Below are 22,253 nucleotides of genomic sequence, written 5' to 3' on the forward strand. Positions count from 1 at the left end.
GTCGAAGAAGGTTTGAAGAATGGAGAGATTCAAGAAGGTTCCAATAGCTATACTAGAGCGAAGAAAACTTTCAATAATGGTTACAAAAATAAGGAAGGTGATACCATTGCCATTTCCTCTAAGAAAGGAAAGGGAAAATTCATCAGGTGGCACCGACCCAAATGCCTTACTTATAGTACCCATATGTAGCTGTTTTGCAATACCCTTCCATCTAGTACCCGCAAGTTGTTTCGACTCAGGTTCCTGTCCAAGCACCTCAGAATCAGGCTCCATAGAATCAGGATCAACAGAGGAACTAGAATTAGTATCAATAGAGAAATTAGCAGCAACAACAAAATCATCCACAACCCCAGTAATATCGCTGATATACAGATGTAGAGATTGATCATATCCCAATGTCATACACCCAATTGTTGCCTTATTTCATCCAAAATGGGACAGTAGTGCCAAGCGCTTTGCCGCCGATGCCAGAGCCACATAAACCCTGGTATGACAAGAATAGGTGCGCCTTTCATGCTAATTCAGAAGGTCATACCACTAAAAACTGTAAACCTTTCAAGTCTAGAGTTCAAGATTTGATTAACCATAAAATACTGTATTTTGTTGTGTTCCTAATGTGGCTAATAATCCTTTACCCGAACATGGAGGCCCAATTGTTAATGCCTTGGAGGATGCTGATGAAGGCTTAGTGAAGGATCTGTTCAAGGTGAAAACTTCTATGAAGGTGGTTCATGTAAATCTATCAGAAGCATGATTGGTTGAAGGCATGCATGATAATACAAACTTTGTTTATATGCACCAGATCAATGTAAGGAGTTTAAGGCGTATATACAGAAACTAATTGACCAACATATGATCCAGTTTAGTCGTGTGTGTCATACCCCAAAATTTACCTTCCCTTTTCCTTTTGCATAGCTCATTTGCATACATCAAATCATATCATGCATGACCATTGCATCTGGTCATTGGATCACAAACATGGCCACATTGTAGTTTGTATCTTAACATTAGGGTTTCATATCGATTTTGTTTGTCAACTAACCCTAACTTCAATAAGAGATGGAAATTTTTTGTTACTTTTATCATGTAGATGATCATGCTCCAAATCAAGGCAAGGCAAAGGTCTTTGGTTCAAGAGAAATGCAAGTTTGCTTCATTATGCTTCAAAGGTGGTCCATGTGTTTATTTTCATGCCACATTGATGAATCTTCAAGCTATTCTCAAGATTACTTAAACCCTAATCAAGTTTTCATAGAATGATGCTTTTTCTATCATCGTTGTGGCTTGAAATGCAAGAAAACACCAAGTTTACACAAAGGGGCATAAATGTGGTAGACCTAATTTTCAAGTATGCCATGCCTTTGGTCCAAACTCCATAACTTCTTCAATTTTTACCCAATTTCCAAGTTTCTTTGAGCCAAATGTGTCTTTTTATCCCCTCTACAAATTTGCTTCAAAGGTCAAGCACCAATTCAATCATTAAGCATCTCATTTGTGCAAAGGACCAAGTTGCCAAAATGGGTCAAAACCTTGTCATGACCACTACTTTCCACCCTTGCCATTTCCATCTCAAGCATCATTTTGATCCCATTACTTTTGTATATTGTTAAGTTTATGGCAACGATCATTTGGCCCAAGTTTGGCTCAAAATGCACTAGGAAATCAAAGTTTATGGTTTCATCAACTTAGGGCCTCAAAATGACAAAACATGCCAAAAGTTGTTTGACCAAATGCCCAGCCTAAACTTTAGGTCACGACCCCAACTTCCCACCTTTGTAACTTTCTCCTCAAAACTAAATTCAAGTTGATTCTTTTTGCATTGTTTTCTACTCCATGAAGAGATCATTTGGCTCAAATAAAATTGGAAAACGCACGAGTGGATTGAAATTGGCCTAAGCATGAACATCGTAACATGAACTCTGTATTGCCACGAATCCAGAATTTGCAATTACAGGCCATTCCTTGTTTTAGGATCACTTGCACACGTGCAAACATTTTATGATGTCAAAACGCATGCAAACAAGCTATAAACGACCTCATTTCATCAACAAATCACACATTCCTCATGAGTTTTCACACGGTTTCGAAATTGCAAAAGTTCAACCCTAACTCACACGATTTCAGATCCAAACCACATGTGTGAGCTTCCCATTTCACTTCCTATAAATAGGGGAGTGATTTTCATTCATTTGAAAGCTTCAACAACCAAGAAATCCTTGACTCACTGAAACTCGAAAGCACCAAAAAACCAGTCACTCATTTCTTCGATTCAAGTCCTTTTGCCTTCGATTTTTTGCCTAGAATTCTTCATCAGCATCATCTGAAGCTTTCTAAAGCATTGCCATGGTCTGAAACGCCTTGCAACCTTGATTCCAGTTCCACCATTGTTGACCTCGAGCTTCGATTTGGACAAGGTAGTTATGAGTAAAATTACACTTCAAACAAGTTACCATTCTCTTCGTGTTGTTCCACTGATCAAAAGCCTTCTTCTACCTTGGATTTATCTTTTTATTTTGTCATTTAATTTAACTTTGAAGAACTGGGGTTCTTCCCATGTTTGAGCAAATTCTCTATGCTCAGAGCAAATCGATTGCTCTGATGCAGAGAGACATGAACGATGAATGAAGTAGAAGCTTGAGTAGGATGTCTCATTGGGTTGAACATGGTGAGTTACAACTGAAGAAATCACCATGGTCCGAATTTGAACTTCAATCATTCTTAATTACAAGCCAAATTAGCACGCGTTTTGGACCTAAACATGTTTAACCAAGTCTCCTAAAGTTAATTGATCCTAGAAATGCATCATTTGGCTAAGTTTTGATGGATTGCAAGTCACACTTTTCTCACTTCATGATCAAACTCGTTTTGCACGAATTAAGATAGATTCCACACGTATTTGGATCCAAACACATTCCATATAAATAGAGGAAGCTACTGCATTCATTTAAGAAGCTTTTGAGAGCCAAGAAACCTCTACTTCAATCTGAAATTTTCCATAAAAATTCAACTATCGTGTTTTGAATTCCAGCTTGTTTCAATCCAATTTCTTGATTCTATTAGTATCTTCGGACTTCTCTGAAGCTTTTGCAACAATTACCAAGCTCTGAGACCTTCTGAAGTGACCAAACCAGACCGAGCTTCATCAACTTCTGATCACCATTTGGACAAGGTAGTTCTGAGCACCATTTGAACTCAAACAAGTTACCACAATGTAGTCCTTCACTCTATGATGTTTTTCACTAACTTATCTAGAGTTGATTGATCGTGTTCATCATTTAATTTTATTTTTTGTGGCTTGCTTGCTTCAGAAACTTCTCTGAAATTCCCAATGCTCAATTTAGATAAATGAAGTGGAGCTTGAGGTTGAATTCGTGATGAGGAGGTGATCACATTGGTGGTGGTCTCGTGTTCTGAATTTACCAAATGATGAAACTCCGGTGAGGGATCATCATAGAAGATGAACAGAATATTCCAGGTCCTCTGAGTTTGGCCAGACACGTTAGACAAATGAAATATTCTGATTGGTCCAATTTGAATTAGATCACATATTTCATTTTTCTTAAATTCCATCGTGCGCCCCAGCCTGAGGATTGTTGGATCTGTCATGTCAATTAAAGAGGTCAGATCCCACGTTCCGTACATTTTCTGATTTTATTTCTTTTTCTATTTTTATTTTAATTTCATTTTCTTTTAAAACTCTCTATCTACTACGTCCCACAATGAATAATTTGGTAGATCATTTCACATAAATTAAAAAAATATATATGAAAGAGATAGAAAAATAATATTAATAAAGTATTCTATTGAAAATAATATTAAAAATGATAAAAATAATATTAATTAGAACGTATTGAAAAATGTGCGTTGAAAATTAAAATGAATAATTCATTTATAAATTCTTTTTATTTTAAATGAATCATTCATTATAATATCAGGAGTAATTAATTATTAATAAATAAATAAATAAAAATAATATTTGCTTAATGCAGTAGCATAGCACATATCACGTTCATCCCTCCCACTCTCTACAACTCTGAACAAAAACCCTAATGTGACAATGAATTTCATGGAAGAACACGATGTTGGCATCTTTTGCTACATTTCAAACGTTTCTGACTTCTGTGAAGTTTTAAAGCAAAGGTTAGCACATAGGTAAGAAATTATTCTTGGTAAAATATCATTACCACTAACTCAATTGAGTTTGTGATATAGGTGTTTCTCATTTATTGTACATGAAATAGACACTGATGGAAAGGTTCTTGAGTTGTACTCCACTGCTGCAGAATCCAATGTATGATGATTTGTGTTTATTCATGAATTGGTTTGCGGTTCATTCGGTTTCAAAGTGTTCAGGAAAATAAAACAGATACATCTAAAAACACATATGAAATTGAAGCTATAAGTTATGCCTCTCAAATTGAACATTTTAAGTCTTTTGCCAGGATTCTGATTTTATTTTCCATTAAAATAGATGATTTTCCATCATTTATAATTATTAATAAGAAAATTTGTTTCTATTGTTGAACTTTTTATATCTTCAATTTGAAATGTTATTATTTTTAATGTTGTTTAGTCAAATATTACTTATGGATGATTTTGAAGTCAAATATTACTTATGGATGATATTGATGTCTTTAATCCTGATGTTTCAAAATATTTTGAATATATTTTATTTTATAAGTAATTATTTTAAATATATTGATGATGAATTTTATCGTATATATATATATATATATATATATATATATATATATATATATATATATATATATATATAAATGTTTTAAAAAACGGTGGTAATAAATTAAACTATGTATTAAGAAAAAATGTGATACATGATTTATAATTATATAAGGAAGAAAAAGGATGAACAAAAATTAGATAATCCACTATTTAATCCAAGCTAATCCACAAATTTATAATTTTATCCAAACCGATTCAATGATGTTGTGATTGGTTATTTTGCCTCATTTAAACCGGTGTATCCTATATAGATTGAATCATGATTTTGGTTAAATTCAATCCAAACTGACTCATATACACCTTTAGTTTTAATATTATTATTGTTTATTAATTCTTTGTTATATATATATATTTTTTAAAGTGGATTTGAAGCATCTTAAAAAAGATTTTTAAAAGTTGAGATGTATGATAAGGGCAATCCATGTACACTTCATATATTTTTTTTTATGTACTTTAAATTAGAGGTCACTACCCTATGTAGGGGTGAATTTCTCTCCTTCATTTTACTTCCATTCTTAATTCTAATTCTCTCTTGTAAAATTTTTCATTGACGATTGAAATGGTAAAACTACACTCCACCATTTTCTATACCGCTTCATATCTATTCACCGTACGGTTTGAAACATGTATCATCCACCTGAATGCAAGCAAGATCAAACATGTACAACTCAGTCGCTTAATTACCAGTGAGTTGGATAATCAAGCATGCATGTGGAAAATCCTCAGAGTAGTCATCAACACACTCTCATCCAGTGATAACTGGAAATGCTGGAGGATTCATGCCTGAAAATGATTTAGATGAAGTATCAGTAAGTGTGTAGTAAGAATGTAAATAAATTACCTGAAATAGACACTTGCTTCCTATCATCTATCTTGTCTTCCATAAACTAATTTCAACAAACATAGAGTTGAGGTAAATCAAACATGATACCTCCAATTGTACTCGTGAGTTCTATTTAAACCTGCAAAGCATTTAATGTAGACAACATCGACATAGGTAGCACATTTGTCCATAAAAATGTCAGTGTCAACCAAGATAATGAAGTATGTCCTAAATGCACATACTCTATGATAGGAAACCTGAGCCTCATCACTCGCACCATCCAGAGACACATTAAGGTGATTAATATAATTTTTCAATAAAAATGAAAATCTAGCATGACATCCCTTAGTGTCTTCTATCTCCCCTTGGGCTTTATTAGACTCAGCCCCTAATTGTGTCTCCATCGGGTTGATGGAGTCAGATCTACTAAATCTTGAGTGATCCAATAATCTTCAAGTGTTCAGAAGACGTATAAGGCATGATGCATCATCAAGGGTGATTATCATCTCACCGATTGGGAGATGAAATAGAGACGTCTTTGTATGTCATTTCTCAACAAATATAGAGAATAGACCATGGTCAATATAACCATATTCAGTCTTACTAAGTCTTTCAGCCCATATAACGGTAAGACTTCCGGAAATCATGGTTCATTAGGTTGTGACATCTTTGATATCTTCCTACCATGGTTTATACATTTCAACGTGTCAAAGTACTACAATAATAAATACATCAATGTTAGACAATTCATTTAGTATAAAACAAATATTTAAAAGAGTAATAAAATATATATGCTAACTCTCACTTTCACACATAAATTGTAGCATGGTGTGCATATACAGGATGTAATGAAGTGTCTTTGGGGCCTCTATGAAAACTAGCATATGCGGTAACATGAGGTTTGACCGCCGATTGTGGATCATGTGCATGTAGACCAGAATGAACGGGAACAACTAGTGTTTCATCATGAGTCAGAGATACATGACCCCGAGAAGATGATCCCTCAACAGTACACGATAATTCTCCATTTATCGGTCGTGAGAGTCTAACTTTCTTCCAGCACACTGAAGCATGCTGACCACTCGACCATATATGCATCTATGTTGTTCGTCATCCATTTTTCTATAATCAAACAAGAAAAGGAATATCAAAATCAAAGAAGGGGAAACAGTGTATTTGCAAACATAATTAAAAAACATAATGAAAAATAGAGAAATTTGAATTTTGTTATCCATACAATGGGTCTGGATTTCAAATTCGGACTAAAACGCACCAGAACATAATACGTTCATGCATGCACCATAACCCTTAAATGTCTCAAATTCATACCAAATATTAAGAACAAACAAAATGTGCATTTTTATTGAACGTATCATATTGTAGCATAATTATATCCTATTAAGGAATTGCATGCATCACAAATAAAAAAAAATAAGGATATGAGAAACTTACCAAATGTGAGAGATTTTTGTGCTTAGCTTAAATGGAGAGGAGTAAAAGTTGATGAAGATCATAGGTTTAAACGTATAGGAGTAGAAAATCAGAGAAAAATTTGAACAATGTGAGAGATTAGAGTTATGTTTCTGCAACACTAATTTTGATTTGTTTCAAATGGAAGGGAAATAAGAGGGAAAGTTAGGGTGCAAGTACTTAAATGAAAGCGTCTGGATTTGAAATCCGTAAGTTCAATCCAGAGTTTGAAATTCAGACATTTCGTTTACTTAGATTTGACTGTGGTTTTGAGGCTGACTTTGTTGGAGTCTATCGGATTCCATAATCCATACATTTTCTTACTTATATTTGGCGTGTTTTTGGTGTGTTTAGAGTCCAGAATCACAATTTTGGGAGTATTTCATAAATTTCATCAGGATGTGTAAGACATGGGATGTAGTGAACAATCTCTTAGTTATTTTGGCTAGTTTGCATGAATTGTGCAACATATTAAGACACTCTTATACTCTTATTTAATTATATTTGAACTATTTTTTTAGTTTGAATGACGCATACATTTTACCCTTATTTTAAAGAGTTTTTAAAGTTAAAATTGTACTCCCTCATACTTGTTGTCTTCTCGCAAGTTCTAAAAATCATATTTTACCTGGAATAATAAATGTTAAGCATCTTATAAGTGAGGTAATTTGTATATCTAGTATTTTAAATTTTTTAGTTTAATTGTGATGTCTAAACACATACATGGTTGCTATTAGTCTAATGCCAAACACCATTGAAAATACAAACAACTTTTATATATTACTTCACTATTGTATTTATAGTTATGTCTTAATTCTCCATCAATTTTCCTTATTTTTCCACAAACTAAATATATAAATAGATTTTTCAAGATTTTAAAAATTAAGAGATGTCAAGTGCATGATGACTCAAATTTATATAAAAATAATAATATTAAAGTCAAATAAATCCTTAAATCTAAAACACTTCTAGCATAAAAACTTAACTTTTCATTCTTAGAATCACATTTTTAATCATTTTGGCCACATTGAAATAAAACAATATGGCTAGTAGCAGTAGTAGTGGAGCAAAAGCCCATGTCATGTGCATGGGACAAGACCACAACTAAATATCCACATGGGGATCCAAACCCACCACAAACGTTACATTCAGAATCAAACATAAAAATTTAATTGAAAGAGACACAAGATTTGAGAGTTAGCTCCAATCATCTCCAATGCTAATCACTTTTAGAATATAATCAATCTCAAGAGGACCCCATGGCACCTTTCTCTAACAAAAATATTGATGTGACATTAGAACTAATGCAAAAATACATAGCACCTTTTCATGTAGGGCTAGCCACCCCATTGATTCTCTTAAATTAATCTATTATTATACTAAGTTTTCAAAAATAAATATACATTATAACACTGTACAATAATTACTATTCTATTTACTAATTTAATCAAGTGTTAGTGGTGTCACACTAATTGGGAGTTTCTTTTTCATCTTAACCGTTGGAAAGTAAATAATTTCATCCCTCTCAGCAACCCATCTGCAAGTTAAGTACATTTATTCATTTACAAAACCAATTTATAAATTAAACTTTTTTTAATTTATTCTAAACAAATGATTAAGTGATTAATTACCTGTAAGTTGTAACTAGATGGTGAAGGAAAATAGAGAGCTCTAGTCTAGAGAGTTCTATCCCTGGACATAATCTTTGTCCTCCACCAAATGGTGTAAAACAGTTGTTTCTAGTCCCAGCTTCAATTTTCTGCACTCAAAAACATTTTATAATAAAGTCGTGATTTTAAATTGCGGCCGAATCTTAACTATTTTAAGTTGTTTAATATGACATCAAATTTTACTTAATTTTTTTAAGAAAAGTATAGGATACGCTATATGATATATCTAACTATTACATTTGAATCTGCAACCACAATTATAATTTAAAACGAGTATAACTTCCGAAATAAGAGAGATTTTTGGTGTTTAATTACTAACCTCCCATCTCCATGGATCAAATTCAAAAGGATTTTCATAGTTCATGGCATCTAAATGAACTGATGTAAGAGATGCCACAACACACCAATCCTTAGGAATTAGGTATCCTACATATTTTTCAAAGTAATGAAACATCATGAAATATAAAAAAAAAAATTATTGCAAATACTTTAATTCAGTTAAAAAATATATAAAAACTAACCTTTAATATCTACATTTTTGATAGATTTTCTCCAAATGGCATTGACAATATTTGCCATTCTAAGAGTTTCATTGATTACATTTTGAGTAAATTGTAGTGACAAGTAATCAGTCCATGTATAATCGTCAGAACAACTCTTGTTCCTCTTTAATTCCATGTTCTCTTCCTGGTATTAACAACCAAATATGAATTAAGTTACTTAAACTATATTTCATTAACAATATTAATTTGGAGAATCATATGTAGCAATTGAATTTTCAAACATCTATGTTTTTTATATTGAGAATCATATGCTTACATATTTTGCTACTGTGACTGATATTTTTTCTAACTAGTTACTTGTTCATGAAGTAACAAGTAAGTTAATTATAAGCTGTCTAGTTTATGCATTGCCAAGACAGCTTATATATACCAAGTGCATGCATAATCCAAAGTAAGGTAATTGATCATTATACCACACAATTGGTATTTAGACTATTTGAATTTGTTTGTGTTCATCAAGAACTCATTAAGATTCCTTTTCTTTTCTTCCATTCTTATCCTATAATTTTTTTTTTCAGTGGATACAAATTAAAATTTTGCACCACCATAAATGCTAAAGTTTGAAAGTTTCTATGATCACTAGACAAAAGTACGAAGAACTTGTTGTGATCAAAGGAGTATTAAAGTTTGATTGAAGATGGTGTCACAGAGGCTCCCACAAGTGCTACATGAACATGTGAAACTTGTTGTTGAAGCAAGCTTATAGATTTGAAGGTGAAGAACTATTTGTTTCAATCCATTGATTAATCCATTCTATAAACAATCTTGGTGTGAAATATGTCAAAGGATATTTAGGACTCCATGTGCAAGAAGTACCAAGGCTCTATTAAGGTGAAACATGCCTAGCTACATGATCTTCGTAGAGAATTTGAGATACTTGGTATGATTGAAGGTTAATCTGTCGCTGACTACTTTAAGAGAACTTTTGCAATTTTCAACAAGATGATCCATGGAGAGATGATGGTTGAAATCTTGGTTGTTGAGAAAATCTTGAGGTATATGACTGCAAGAGTTGACTATATTGAATGCTCCATGGAAAAATCCAATGATGTCACTATCCTTCCATTGATGAGTTGTTGTGGATGAACAAAGAATGAAGGCACACAAGGACAATGATGAGTAGCAAGACCCCAAGATGTCTAATTCTAAGGGGTTATGGTCGTGATAGAGGTCGTGTATGATCAAGAGGGTGTGATAGAGGAAGCAAGTAAATGAATTAGAAGAATGTTTCGGGTATCATAAGCTATGACACTATCAAAATGAGTGTCCCAATTCGGAGGAGAATGCTAAGTGAGAAGAGCTTTGGTTCCTTGATTATTGATGCAATACTCACATGATAGGAACTAAGGAATGGTTGTTTGATTTTGACGATTCTTTTAGAGAATCAATACAATTTAGAGACGATTCTAAAATTCCAATCATGGGAAGAGGAAACATGAAGTTGTGCATAGGAGGGAAGACTCAAATTTATTCTAAAGTTTATTGTCCGATAGGTCTGAGAAATAATCTTTTGAGCCTAAGTCAACTATTACAAAATAAGTTGAGCATTGTGTTCCACGATGATATTTGCAAAGTGTTTCATGAAGAGAGGAGTTTGATCATAAATGAAATATCTACTTCTTACTAAAGTCATTTGTGAAAGTAATGAAATACCTATTTCCTCCTTAAGATGTGGCTCCCATGAAGCATGTTTAGAGACGATTCGCATATCACACAGTTTGAGCATATATCATTTAACTCCTTCAAGGTGAAGGCCTTCACCATTGTGTTCCACATAGATGTCCTCAAACAAGATACTTGTGATTCTTGCACTTGTGGTGATGTCTACTTACTTACAAATTACGAAATACAATAGTTATATGTGGCATTGCAGATACGGACAACTAAATTTCAAAGAGCTCAACACTCTTATGAAGAAAGACATAGTGGGGGATTGCCTACCTTAGAGGAATTGAATGATATATGCTCAGACTATATTATTGGCCAATCATAAGAATGTCATCCCTAAACATGCTTCATGGATAGCCATATCTTAAGGAGGAAGCAGGTAATTAACTATTTGATTAGATAAAAAGATAAAATTGTAAATTTTTTGGTAGTTTAAATGAAAGATTAATTAATAAATCTTGCATCCTTGACTAGGTTCTAGGCACTACCACTACTCTAACCATTACTATGATCATCACCGAACACCCCTACAAATACCTTCAATTGCATATAACCATCGCCAACCACCATTGATCATGTCTGACCACTAATTTGACCACCTACAATCATGGTTGTTAAGATTTCGATCTAGATCTTAAAATCTTAAGATTTTATAATCTCATTCACCCCTAACGATCCGGATCTAATGTAAAATCTTGTGTTTTGTCAAATTGTAAAAAAAAAACATAAAATCATTGATTTTGTGGGATCTTTTCAAGTTTATATTATGATTGGTCATTTTTCCGCCACTAACAATAAAAGGTGAGAAGGATGACAAGATACAGAGGCGCGACAATTTTGGTTCCACGGGGACATACGCGTGCCTTTTGAAATTATGAAGTTTTAGATTTAGGGTTTTAAGAATAAAGATCTCACTTATAGGGTTTGTTTTAACTAATTGACTTATGATAATCCTAGTAACCGATCAAATATGTCTTTAATGTCTAACAAATGTTCCATTTGATAGTAATAAAGTATAAAAACTCAATCACACATGTCTAAAAAATATGAAAAATAGTCTTTCTTTTACTAATACACTTGCCTACTAACATATATCATGTAAAAATACTTTAAATATATATTATTATTTTTTCATTTTAGTAGGATCTTACGATTTTTGTTACGATCTTATGTTTTACGATCTTGTTACATCTCTCAATCTTACAAAAATAATTGGGTAGGATCTTCCGATCTTAACTACGATTTTATATTTTTCGATCTTGATATTCTCTTTCTATCTTATGTAAGGTCTCAATTTTGACAACCTTGATTACAATAACCACCGACCACTCCACTGACCACGATCTCTAGTCACCACCATATCCACCTATGATTCCTAATTGTATCAGCATTATGATCATTGTCAAACACCACATTCAACACCGTCAACCACAACCACCACTATGACTATAACTCTAACCATTGCTAACCACTGATCACCAGCTTTGACTACCATTTTAATCTCTACTCCAACCATCCTCGCCAACCACCACCACCACCATTGACTCCCACTTCAACCATCACCACCAACCACCGTCAATTACCACTACTTTGATGATTGACAGTCGATAACTACCACTTTAAATAACTATTATTAAAAACTAAATTACATATTTATAATATTTTAAATAGTATGAATTGTTTGGATCAATATATATATATATATATATATATATATATAATGAATATTACTCTTTTATGTTTGAAACTTATTTTATTGTTTGAAAATTGTATACCTCAAAATTTAAATAATTTTAAAATTTTAAAACAAAACATAAATTAATTTTAATTTCTTAGAAACTCAAAACATAAAATAGAAAAATATTTGGGCTTAAATTTTCTAAATTGTTACACCAACTACCAAATAAGAGTAGTATCTTTTTCCAAAGAAAAAACTTATTAGAAAGTAAGTTTTTCTTAATTAAAAACAAAAACAAAAAGAAAGAGAAAAAAGGTTTAAAATAAAACGTGAGTAAATGGAGAAAAAAAAAGTAGTTGAGTGGTATGAATTAAATAAGTGGTCCTAATAGTAAGATAGGCAGTGAATTGAATTGATATAGTACGGTAAGGAAACATGCACCCCCTCATATGCGCACATCACATCACTCGTGCATATCTTATGTTACTTTATGGATTCCATTCATTCTCTTCTCTTCTCTTCTCTTCTCTAAAGAATGAATTATTAATCAAAAAATATATGAAAGACTGAGAAACTTACCACTAATTTGGATAGAGCATGAGGAGAGTCACTAAGAAACTTAACAGCCATGGTCATGGCAGTAGGAAGAGTCTCTTCCCCAGGAATCATCATCTCAATTATATTCTCACTCATCTTCTTCAACTCACCTTTATTAACCTCTAAAAGTACATCCACTACATCATTTGCCACACAATCCTTATGTTTATTATCACCATTCCTTTCCTCTATTATCCTTTGCACTATCGTCATCATTCTCTCCTTAGCCTGCATCCACAATCTATATCAGATACATTGATTATTCAATATATTTAAAAATAACTTTTTTTATGATAAGAATCCGTTGTATTAACTCTGTGTTGGAAGAATTATATAACCTTCAAGGATTTATATAGTCTTGTTCCGGGAAACTTAACGGGCAAGCAAATTAATCCTTTGATGAACTCTTCAAATTCTCTTTTCAATATAGATAAATCTTCACCGGAATCAATGCTCAACAGAACTTTCACCAAAATAGTAAATGTAATCTGATAAATATATATGGCAAAGTAGGAAACATAAAAAAAAATGTTAGTTTCTTAGTATATTGGATATATCATGTCAAATTTTTAAAAGATATAATACTTTATCTCATGGTTTCTTATAAATTCTCGACTCTATACGGTCAAAGTCGTCTTAAATTTTTAAAAATTATGTGTAATAGAGATTTTATGTAATCTGATTTAACCGTGACAAATATTCTACGATACTCTCTTTAATCATAATTTAACTGTGACAAATTTTAAAAATATACTGTATCCCGTCTTGCATGCTTTAAAAGCAGTGCAATTTCAAAGCTGCTGACTCTAGGGTAAACTTGAATGAAAAGTTAATGAAATAAAGATATGTATGGTACAGAAAGGAGGAAAATCAGCAAGAAAAAAGATTTTCCAACCCCCTAAAAAAAGGTATTGGTGAAAAAGAGATACTAAAAAGGAAGTAGAAAGTGAAAAAGGACAAAGAAAGTTAAACACAATAGAAAGAAAAAAAGTAGCTATAAAAATAAAGATTTAATTAATATAGTAAGAAATAAAAGGACCTTTTTAACTTGATCTTGGATGTATATTGGTTGGTGATGAGTCCAAGTAGCTAAACATTGTTTAACACATTGCTGAATATCTTTTGTGATTCGAGCTTTGAATTGTGGAGAACGAAGGAAGCCTCCAAGGAGTGAATGAAGTTTCTTATGCATGTTTCCATTCATTTGAAGTATAGAGTTTTCTCCCATTAGTTCTCTTATTGATTTTGGATAAGCAGGGATGAAAATGTTGCCTTGATTTTGTAGAATCACTCTGTTAATGTCCGGGTCCGTTGACACAATCACACCACTTCCTAATATGTTTGTCTTAAACACATTTCCGTACCTGCAACCATACTCGCATTATCATATATCTGGTGTAAAAAAATTTGATACTCCATAATTGTTCTAAGCCGTTCTCCATGCCTTGTTTAGAGAATCCAACAACAAACATTGCACGAAAAGATGCGAGGAATAACCCCAATCGAGAACACGTGATTCCAGCATCCGACACATTTTTCACGAGTAGGGTTTTATATACTCAAATCCGCGTTATATAGAGCCCTACTCATGCCATTTGTTTAAGCAACTTGTTAATTAATTAAGTACTAGTAGTATTTCTTTAACATTGTGGTGATAATTACTATGTAATTTAACTAAGTTTTTTTTTCCTTCTAATATAGTATATGTGTGTGTGGACCAAGTTGAAAGACAAAATTATGAGGCACACATGGTGACCAATAAAATTAATATGCGAATATTGTAAAGGACCACACTATACTACTTTTTAAAGTTGTGCTTTCACAAAGAATAGACTAGAAGAAGAATAGGGGAAGATAGACAATAACTTTTATTTTTATTTTTCATCTAAATAGTAAATGAGTATGGGTGATGGATATTCCTAAAAGAGAATCACAAACATATCTTTCTAAATAAATTGACCATTGATAGTTCTTGTCACTTGGGAAATCATTTGTGCTCATCAAATGATGTAATGTTTCAACTTCCAACCGTCTTTTTAGATAAGAATCAAAAATGAAGAAAACAAATGTTGGTTGAACATGCATGATCATATAATAATAACAAATACTTACAAAGACTTGCGTTTTTCCATGAAGCTAAGAGGATTAGAGGTGTATCCACAAGCAATGAAATCAAGAGTCTCTCCAAGTAAAGGCCAACCTTTGTTTCCTTTTGGAACTTTTCCTTTCTTCTTCTTATTCTTCATCATCACTCTATTATCCTCTTTCTTCTTCTTACATAAAAACCACCAAGATACTAAGAAAATACTCATAAAAGAACATAGTCCTATGATCCATCCCATATTAGTAAATAGATTGTTTATGGTGGTGACTTGATAAGTTCATGCACCTTGTGTTTTTTCTTTTCTTTTTGAGAGAGAGAGAGAGGTGATGAATGAATGAATGTTTGATAAGGAAGAAACTTCTTTTTGTCGTTCCCTAGGGAGAGAATATAAATGAGAGTGGGGATACACATATTGAGGGAGATTGTGAAGATCTAAGGATTAAAGCAATCATTTAATGTGATGGTCTTATTGGGTTCACCTAATCAACCCCAATCTTTTATTTTGTCTTCACTCATTTTATATGAACTTCTTCCCATATGTCTAACCCCACCCCCCATGCCATATACTATCTTCATCCATGTGCAATTTTTTTTATTAGTTTTGTTCTAGTTTTAAGATCTTATAAATTTGGTTTTAAATGGCTATCTTAGTTTGGTGGTTTTAAATTTGTAGTCTTAGTTTGGTGGTTTTAAATTTCCAGTCTCTCTTATTTTAAAATTTATATTTTTGTCTCTCTATTTTATATTTTTTAGAGTTTTGTTAATTTGTTAATTTATACACGTGTCCTCATTTAATATGATATTGTCACTATAACATTAAGTAAGGAATTGCGGTTTTTTATACACGTGGTGTCCTCATTTAATATGATATTGTCACTATGGCGATAAGTAAGTAATTGCTTTTTCTTTTGTAATGATTTATTTGTTTTTTAATATAATGTAGAACATTTAAATAATAAATTTATATTGTAATTACTCCTTAAGTTTTTTTCTTCAGATTCCACACTCATCTTTTTCCTTTTGAATATGTTTCGAAACTCGAGAACTTCATATTTTTCACGCTCGTCTTTTTCGTTGTAATATTCAGTCATTTTCTCAAAGCAAACTCAAGAAGATTAATTTAAGTATCCTTGCTAAAAAGATGCCACAAGACTCGGTTACTACCATTAAAAATAGATCTTATCTTTTAGGTATGAATGCAAGTACGGTCTTGATGCTCCATTGAGACGACATTGACTGATGCGAACTCATATTGTTGTTTCTATCCGCACTAGAAAAACAATTATTAGTGCCGGTCAACCTACGAAGCTACTGGGTTAGCGTCGGCTACAAAGAAGCGAATGTTAATTAATCTCGGCTAGACCAAGGTTAAGTGGACGCTAACTTTATTGGCGCTACGTTTTTCCAAAAACTTATAAAGTCAACAATTATGCTTAGCATTGCACAAACCGATTCTAATGTCAATAAACAAAAGTCAACATTTTCTCCAAGCCCGATGCTCCGCCGTTATAGTCAATTTATAAAAGTAAAATAAGAACTTTAGTGTCAGCTAGGCCGACACTAAAGTCAACATAGAAAACAATAATATTTAGTGTTGCTTTAATGGACTATAAATTCAAAAAAAAAGTCAACAAAGTTCTTGTAGCGTCGATTTTATTGACGCTAAAGTCAATCTATATGTTTAGTATCGGATCGCTGACTCTACAGTCTAAGACAGAAAAAGTCAACAAATACTCTTATCGTCGACATTGCCGACTCCATAGTCATCCAAGAAAAATCAATGGAATTTATTATCGGTGGCTCATCCAACTCTATAGTCAATCGAGGAAAGTCAATAAAACATTTTTGCATCGGCCTAGCCGACTCTAAAGTAAAAGTCAATCAAGAAAAATCAATAACTTTGGGTTGATATTGCCTATGGATATAATCAGAAAGGTAGCAACACCAATACTGATACAAGACAGCAACACCAATAAACTGAAAGAACATAAACAATACTCCAAAGTCAACACTTAAATACTAGCAGATATTACCTAAACAAAAACAACACCAAATTCAACAACCAAGTGCACATAAACAACACCAAAATCAATCTGCAAAAATACAGCAAATTCAGCAAAAGTCTGTCTAAACAAACCAGACTTTCTGAGCATTGATCAAACGCTGAAAAACCGATTGGAATTGTGCACCAAACCGACCGAAAAGCTGAAGAGAGAAAAAGTTCTATGCTCATCCCAAACCAATACATGATTCAACCAAATCACCTAGGGCCTGAAACAATCCATAATGTCAATTTAGACTCCATTTTTCTACTTAATAAAAAAAACATGGTTAGTATAGCCAAATCCATAATTGAAGAAAGAAATAATTATGCACCTATAGTCATGTCAAATCCACGGTTTTTGAGCTCTCTATATTCCTGACAAAGAGCACAAGTTTCAAAACAAAAATGAACTGAACTAAGCAATCCATGCAAGGTGCCTTTGGCAAATCATATTGTGCCCTCAGTTTGGACCTATAATAACATGAATACAAACATGCAAGTCCTGTCATAGCTAGTAGAGCCCCATAAACTATTCCATTACAAGTGCAACCTGCATATAGAAAAATGCCAAATTAACCGTGATAAATAATTATTCTAACTAATTTGTTTAAATTTTATATAAAGGTTATACTTACTTGAATTGCTTTTATCTACTATCTCTGATATCAATCCAAAAGTACCACAAGGGAAACAACAAGTGACCAAACCTTGTTAATAGAAACAAAAAATATAATTAGCCATAGTTTTTTAGTAGTGTTTTAAAGAAAGGTGAATGAATGATTCTTACAGATTTCAGGATCATCAAGACAACGTCATAGATCAGTTGACCAATGATGTGTTCTTGGGATGGCCTTTGAACTGTTGCTGATATATGGAGGAGGAGGATAAGGTTCTGGTATACCAATTTGAACATAATAGTACCTCAAAGTCTCAAAACACCAAAACAAAATAATGATTGTTCTGTTGGAAATTTAGAAAATAAAACATAAATGTCAGTGCGTATATACGTATGCATGTGTCATTAAAAAAACTCATGTTTGTTTGTGATATATACTAATGCAATAAATAACTTTCTATAAGAATTTTTTGTAGCCAACACTACTTCTCAGTAAAAATTATTTAAATATTTTAACAATAAGCAAAGTGACATATCATAAGGATAAAAGAAGAAATGCTTAAAAAAATTACTTTGCGGAGTGCTGCAAAACAATTTTCACCGAATTAAATATTTTTGCGAGTGTAATTTTTATGATGTCAAAATTAGTACACTTTAGCATTTATGTACATTAGACGACATTATTTAAGTCTAGTTGTGCATTATAGCATTAGGAAGCATGACAACATGTTGGAAAAAGTTTAGAAAATATTAATGCATCAAGAAAATGTTTTATACATAAAAAATTCATTTTTATGTGAAAAATAGCCTACAGATCGACGCCTATGCGTTACAGTCGACACATAGAGAGATTTTTTCTCTACAGGTTGACACATACGTTTTATAGGTCAGTTCATGTGCTTCATTTTTAAAAGCATGTACCCTCAGTTAGATGTGCCGCCTCTACAGGTTGACACATACGTTTTATAGGTCAGTTCATGTGCTTCATTTTTAAAAGCATGTACCCTCAGTTAGATGTGCCGCCTCTACAGGTCGACACATGACTTGCATTGGTCGACACATACATTAAAAATCTTGAAAAATTGCACTGTTTTCTATTCCTTTTGCATTCCTTTTGTGAAGTCAAGCCCCTCAAAATATATGTTTTGATGAAGTCAACTAATATGCATGTGTATCAAGAAAGGATGAGCAAAAGATCAAGAAGGTTATGAATTAAGATTGTTACTTCATCAAGATTAGCTTTGTTTGATTGATCTTCAAATTTTATTGGTACAAGTTCCAATTCAAGCCTTGATATATTTTAAGGGCTCAAAATTATCTACATTTTCATACATATGCATAACAATCATTTTATCACATTGCCATTGATTTAAAACAAGTTTAAACAATTATTTTTCACTTTTTGCTTCAGTATAACCGGTTACATGAACTTTGATAGAATTGGATTTTAACATTTTTTGGCAAATTTTTAGTGAGGTGACCGGTTACATCACTTCGGTAACCGGTTACATGAACATATTTTTTGAAAAATTTTAACGTTACAGTGAGGTAGCCGGTTACATCGCCGAACCAGTGTATTTTTCAGTGCAAAACTTTTTTAAACGTGTAACACCCATATATAATATATGTCTAGAATACATATTATATATAGTGTAAAACTGGTACTGAAATACGTAAGCGCCTAGCAGCACAGTGTACATATACATACATGCCCAAAAGAAACATAACATGGCACAAAATGTACACAAAAGTGCCCGAAATAAAACTACTAGGAGCTAGATCATTAAACAATGATCCCAAAAATATTTACACAGCAGAAAAGTCATATAGTCGTCAGGTAAGCAAGACATCATTGTATCTTGTCCTTACCCTTCACCTGCTCAGAACCACCTGAAAAATAATCAACAACATGGGGTGAGATAATAATCTCAGTGGGTTCCCTATCTTATGGATCCACTCGGCTCTACAGGGTTTCCTAATCAATATTCAACTCATATTCAACTCAAGTCAACGAGGGAACGAAGACTTAAGTGATGGGGAAACTAACTCGCAATGTATGGCAACATGCACCTGAGTTCTCATAACTCAACCACGATCATTATTCAGATCACGACACATGAATTCCCGAATGGGCTTACGTCTAAGTCAGGCCCGGTTCATGCATGCTCGTATGGTTCGACTTTCGCGATGGATATCGGGTCCTCTATGAGGCTTAATCCCCAGTTCAAGCGATCGTCACCCGTATGGACCTCTAACCCACTTAGGGTATCTTTCACAGTACGGGCCTCTAACCCATTCAGGTGTCCACCTTTCCCCCACGTCCGTCGTGGTTGGGGCTCAAACCCAATTGAGGCTCGAATCATCGGTCTCACATCCCAATGCTTACTCATCTAAGCATACCAAACAGAGATGTGCACCATCAAAGAAAACACACATTCTGAATACATGATCGGTTCCACAAATCATCGGTTCCACGAACCATAACAAAAACCATCAATCACAGGTGACTTCATTCACCATAATACACAAACAATAACATGGCATGTTCCATACAATGCGTCTCATTCTCAATCATGACAACAATTCGTCCACGACCTCCACATAAGCGTCGTACGAATGAATACTGTCATTTAATGTTATCTAAGTTATAAACCTCACACATGACCTAATACCAATCCTAGGTTAACTTACTAGATTCATTATGTAATTTTCACCATTAGCATGTATTCAACATAAGCATAGCATCACAAATTATTAATGGTTGGAAGAATGCATTTAAAAACACTTAAGAAATGGATTTTGGAGTTTTTAACATAAGTCAATCGATTGGTTAGGGAGGCCCAATCGATTGGTTCCTCTCACATTTCTGTGTTTCAAAGTTTGCTGAGGATCAATCGATTGATCCTGAGTGTCAATCGACTGGCTCACTAAAATTTTCCATTGTTCATAAACAGAAAGTTTGTGCAATTGATTGGTTGCAGGGACCAATCGATTGGTCCTCTCACAATTCCATATTAATTAAGTCAATTTGAACTCACTATTTACTCTATTTATCTCAATTAACAACTTTTAGAGCACATAGGAACTCAATTGATCTCAATTAATAGGAATTTAGGTATTTAATGAAACACAGGGTATTACATCCTCCCCCCTTAAATAAAAATTCGTCCTCGAATTTAAAATATTACCTGGAAGATATGAGGGTAAGCTTCTCGGATTTCTGACTCCAGTTCCCAGGTAGCATCGCCCGGATGTGATTCATCCCACTGAACCTTAACAAGAGGAATCTCCTTATTCCTTAATACATTAACTTCTCGTCCTGCAATGCGAATTGGTAGAGGTTCGAAAGTCAGGTTTGCTTCTACTTCTATTGAATCTGGAAGGATAGGCTGAAGAAAATCTGGAATGAATTTTCGAAGTTGAGATGCGTGAAAGACGTCATGCATTTCTGATAGAGAAGGTGGTAAAGCTAATCTGTAGGCTACTTCTCCAATCCTTTCTATAATCTGGTATGGTCCCATATATCTCGGACTTAGCTTTCATGACTTAAACGGTCCTTTCAGTCTCAACCTCCGAGTCACCTTCAAAAATACATGATCACCTTCATCAAATTCTAATGGTCTTTTCCTGTGATCCGCATAACTCTTTTGGAAATCTTGTGCTTTCTTCATCTTATCACGGACCATCCTTATCTTTTCGGTAGTCTCTTGAATAATCTCTGGTCCTAAGATCCTTTCTTCACCCACTTCCGTCCAACATAGAGGTGTTCTACATTTCCGTCCATACAAGGCTTCATAAGGAGCCATCCCAATACTTGCATGATAACTATTGTTATATGCGAAATTCAATCAATGGTAAAAGCTCCTTCCAATTCCCTCCACTTTCAAGTACATAAGCTCTTAACATATCTTCCAGTGTTTGAATCGTTCGTTCAGTTTGACCATCCGTTTAAGGATGATTAGAAGTACCTAAGCACAATCTAGATCCCATAGCTTGCTGGAATGCTTTCCAAAATCTTGAAGTAAACTTTGGGTCTCTATCGGACACAATGCTAGTTGGAACACCGTGCAGTCTAACAATTTCGGAAATGAACAACCGTGCAAGATGACTTGCCTTGTAAGTAGTCTTCATGGCCAAGAAGTGTGCGGACTTAGTCAACCGATCCACAATCACCCAAATTGAATCATAACCACCTTGGGTCCGAGGTAACCCTACTGCAAAATCCATTAAAATACTATCCCATTTCCAAACTGGAATCTCTAAAGGTTGCAATAAAC

General features: G+C 33.4%; 1 protein-coding gene and 1 pseudogene across 1 annotated transcript; both read right to left on the reverse strand.

Moving 5' to 3' along the window:
* Positions 1-8,338: 8,338 nt before the first annotated feature.
* On the reverse strand, positions 8,339-15,830 carry LOC127074637 (3-epi-6-deoxocathasterone 23-monooxygenase CYP90C1). Its single transcript, XM_051015971.1, has 8 exons — positions 15,325-15,830; positions 14,252-14,576; positions 13,551-13,700; positions 13,195-13,440; positions 9,228-9,393; positions 9,026-9,132; positions 8,668-8,795; positions 8,339-8,573 (listed from the first exon to the last, which is right to left on the reverse strand). Exons 1-8 carry the CDS (start codon positions 15,552-15,554, stop codon positions 8,480-8,482), a joined length of 1,446 nt encoding a protein of 481 aa, XP_050871928.1. The 5' UTR covers positions 15,555-15,830; the 3' UTR covers positions 8,339-8,479.
* Positions 15,831-17,291: 1,461 nt separating this feature from the next.
* Positions 17,292-21,497, reverse strand: LOC127136756 (cell number regulator 1-like; annotated as a pseudogene).
* Between the last annotated feature and the right edge of the window lie 756 nt (positions 21,498-22,253).

This window comes from Lathyrus oleraceus, chromosome 4 (genome assembly GCF_024323335.1).
Source record: "Lathyrus oleraceus cultivar Zhongwan6 chromosome 4, CAAS_Psat_ZW6_1.0, whole genome shotgun sequence".
Classification (NCBI taxonomy): domain Eukaryota; kingdom Viridiplantae; phylum Streptophyta; class Magnoliopsida; order Fabales; family Fabaceae; genus Lathyrus; species Lathyrus oleraceus.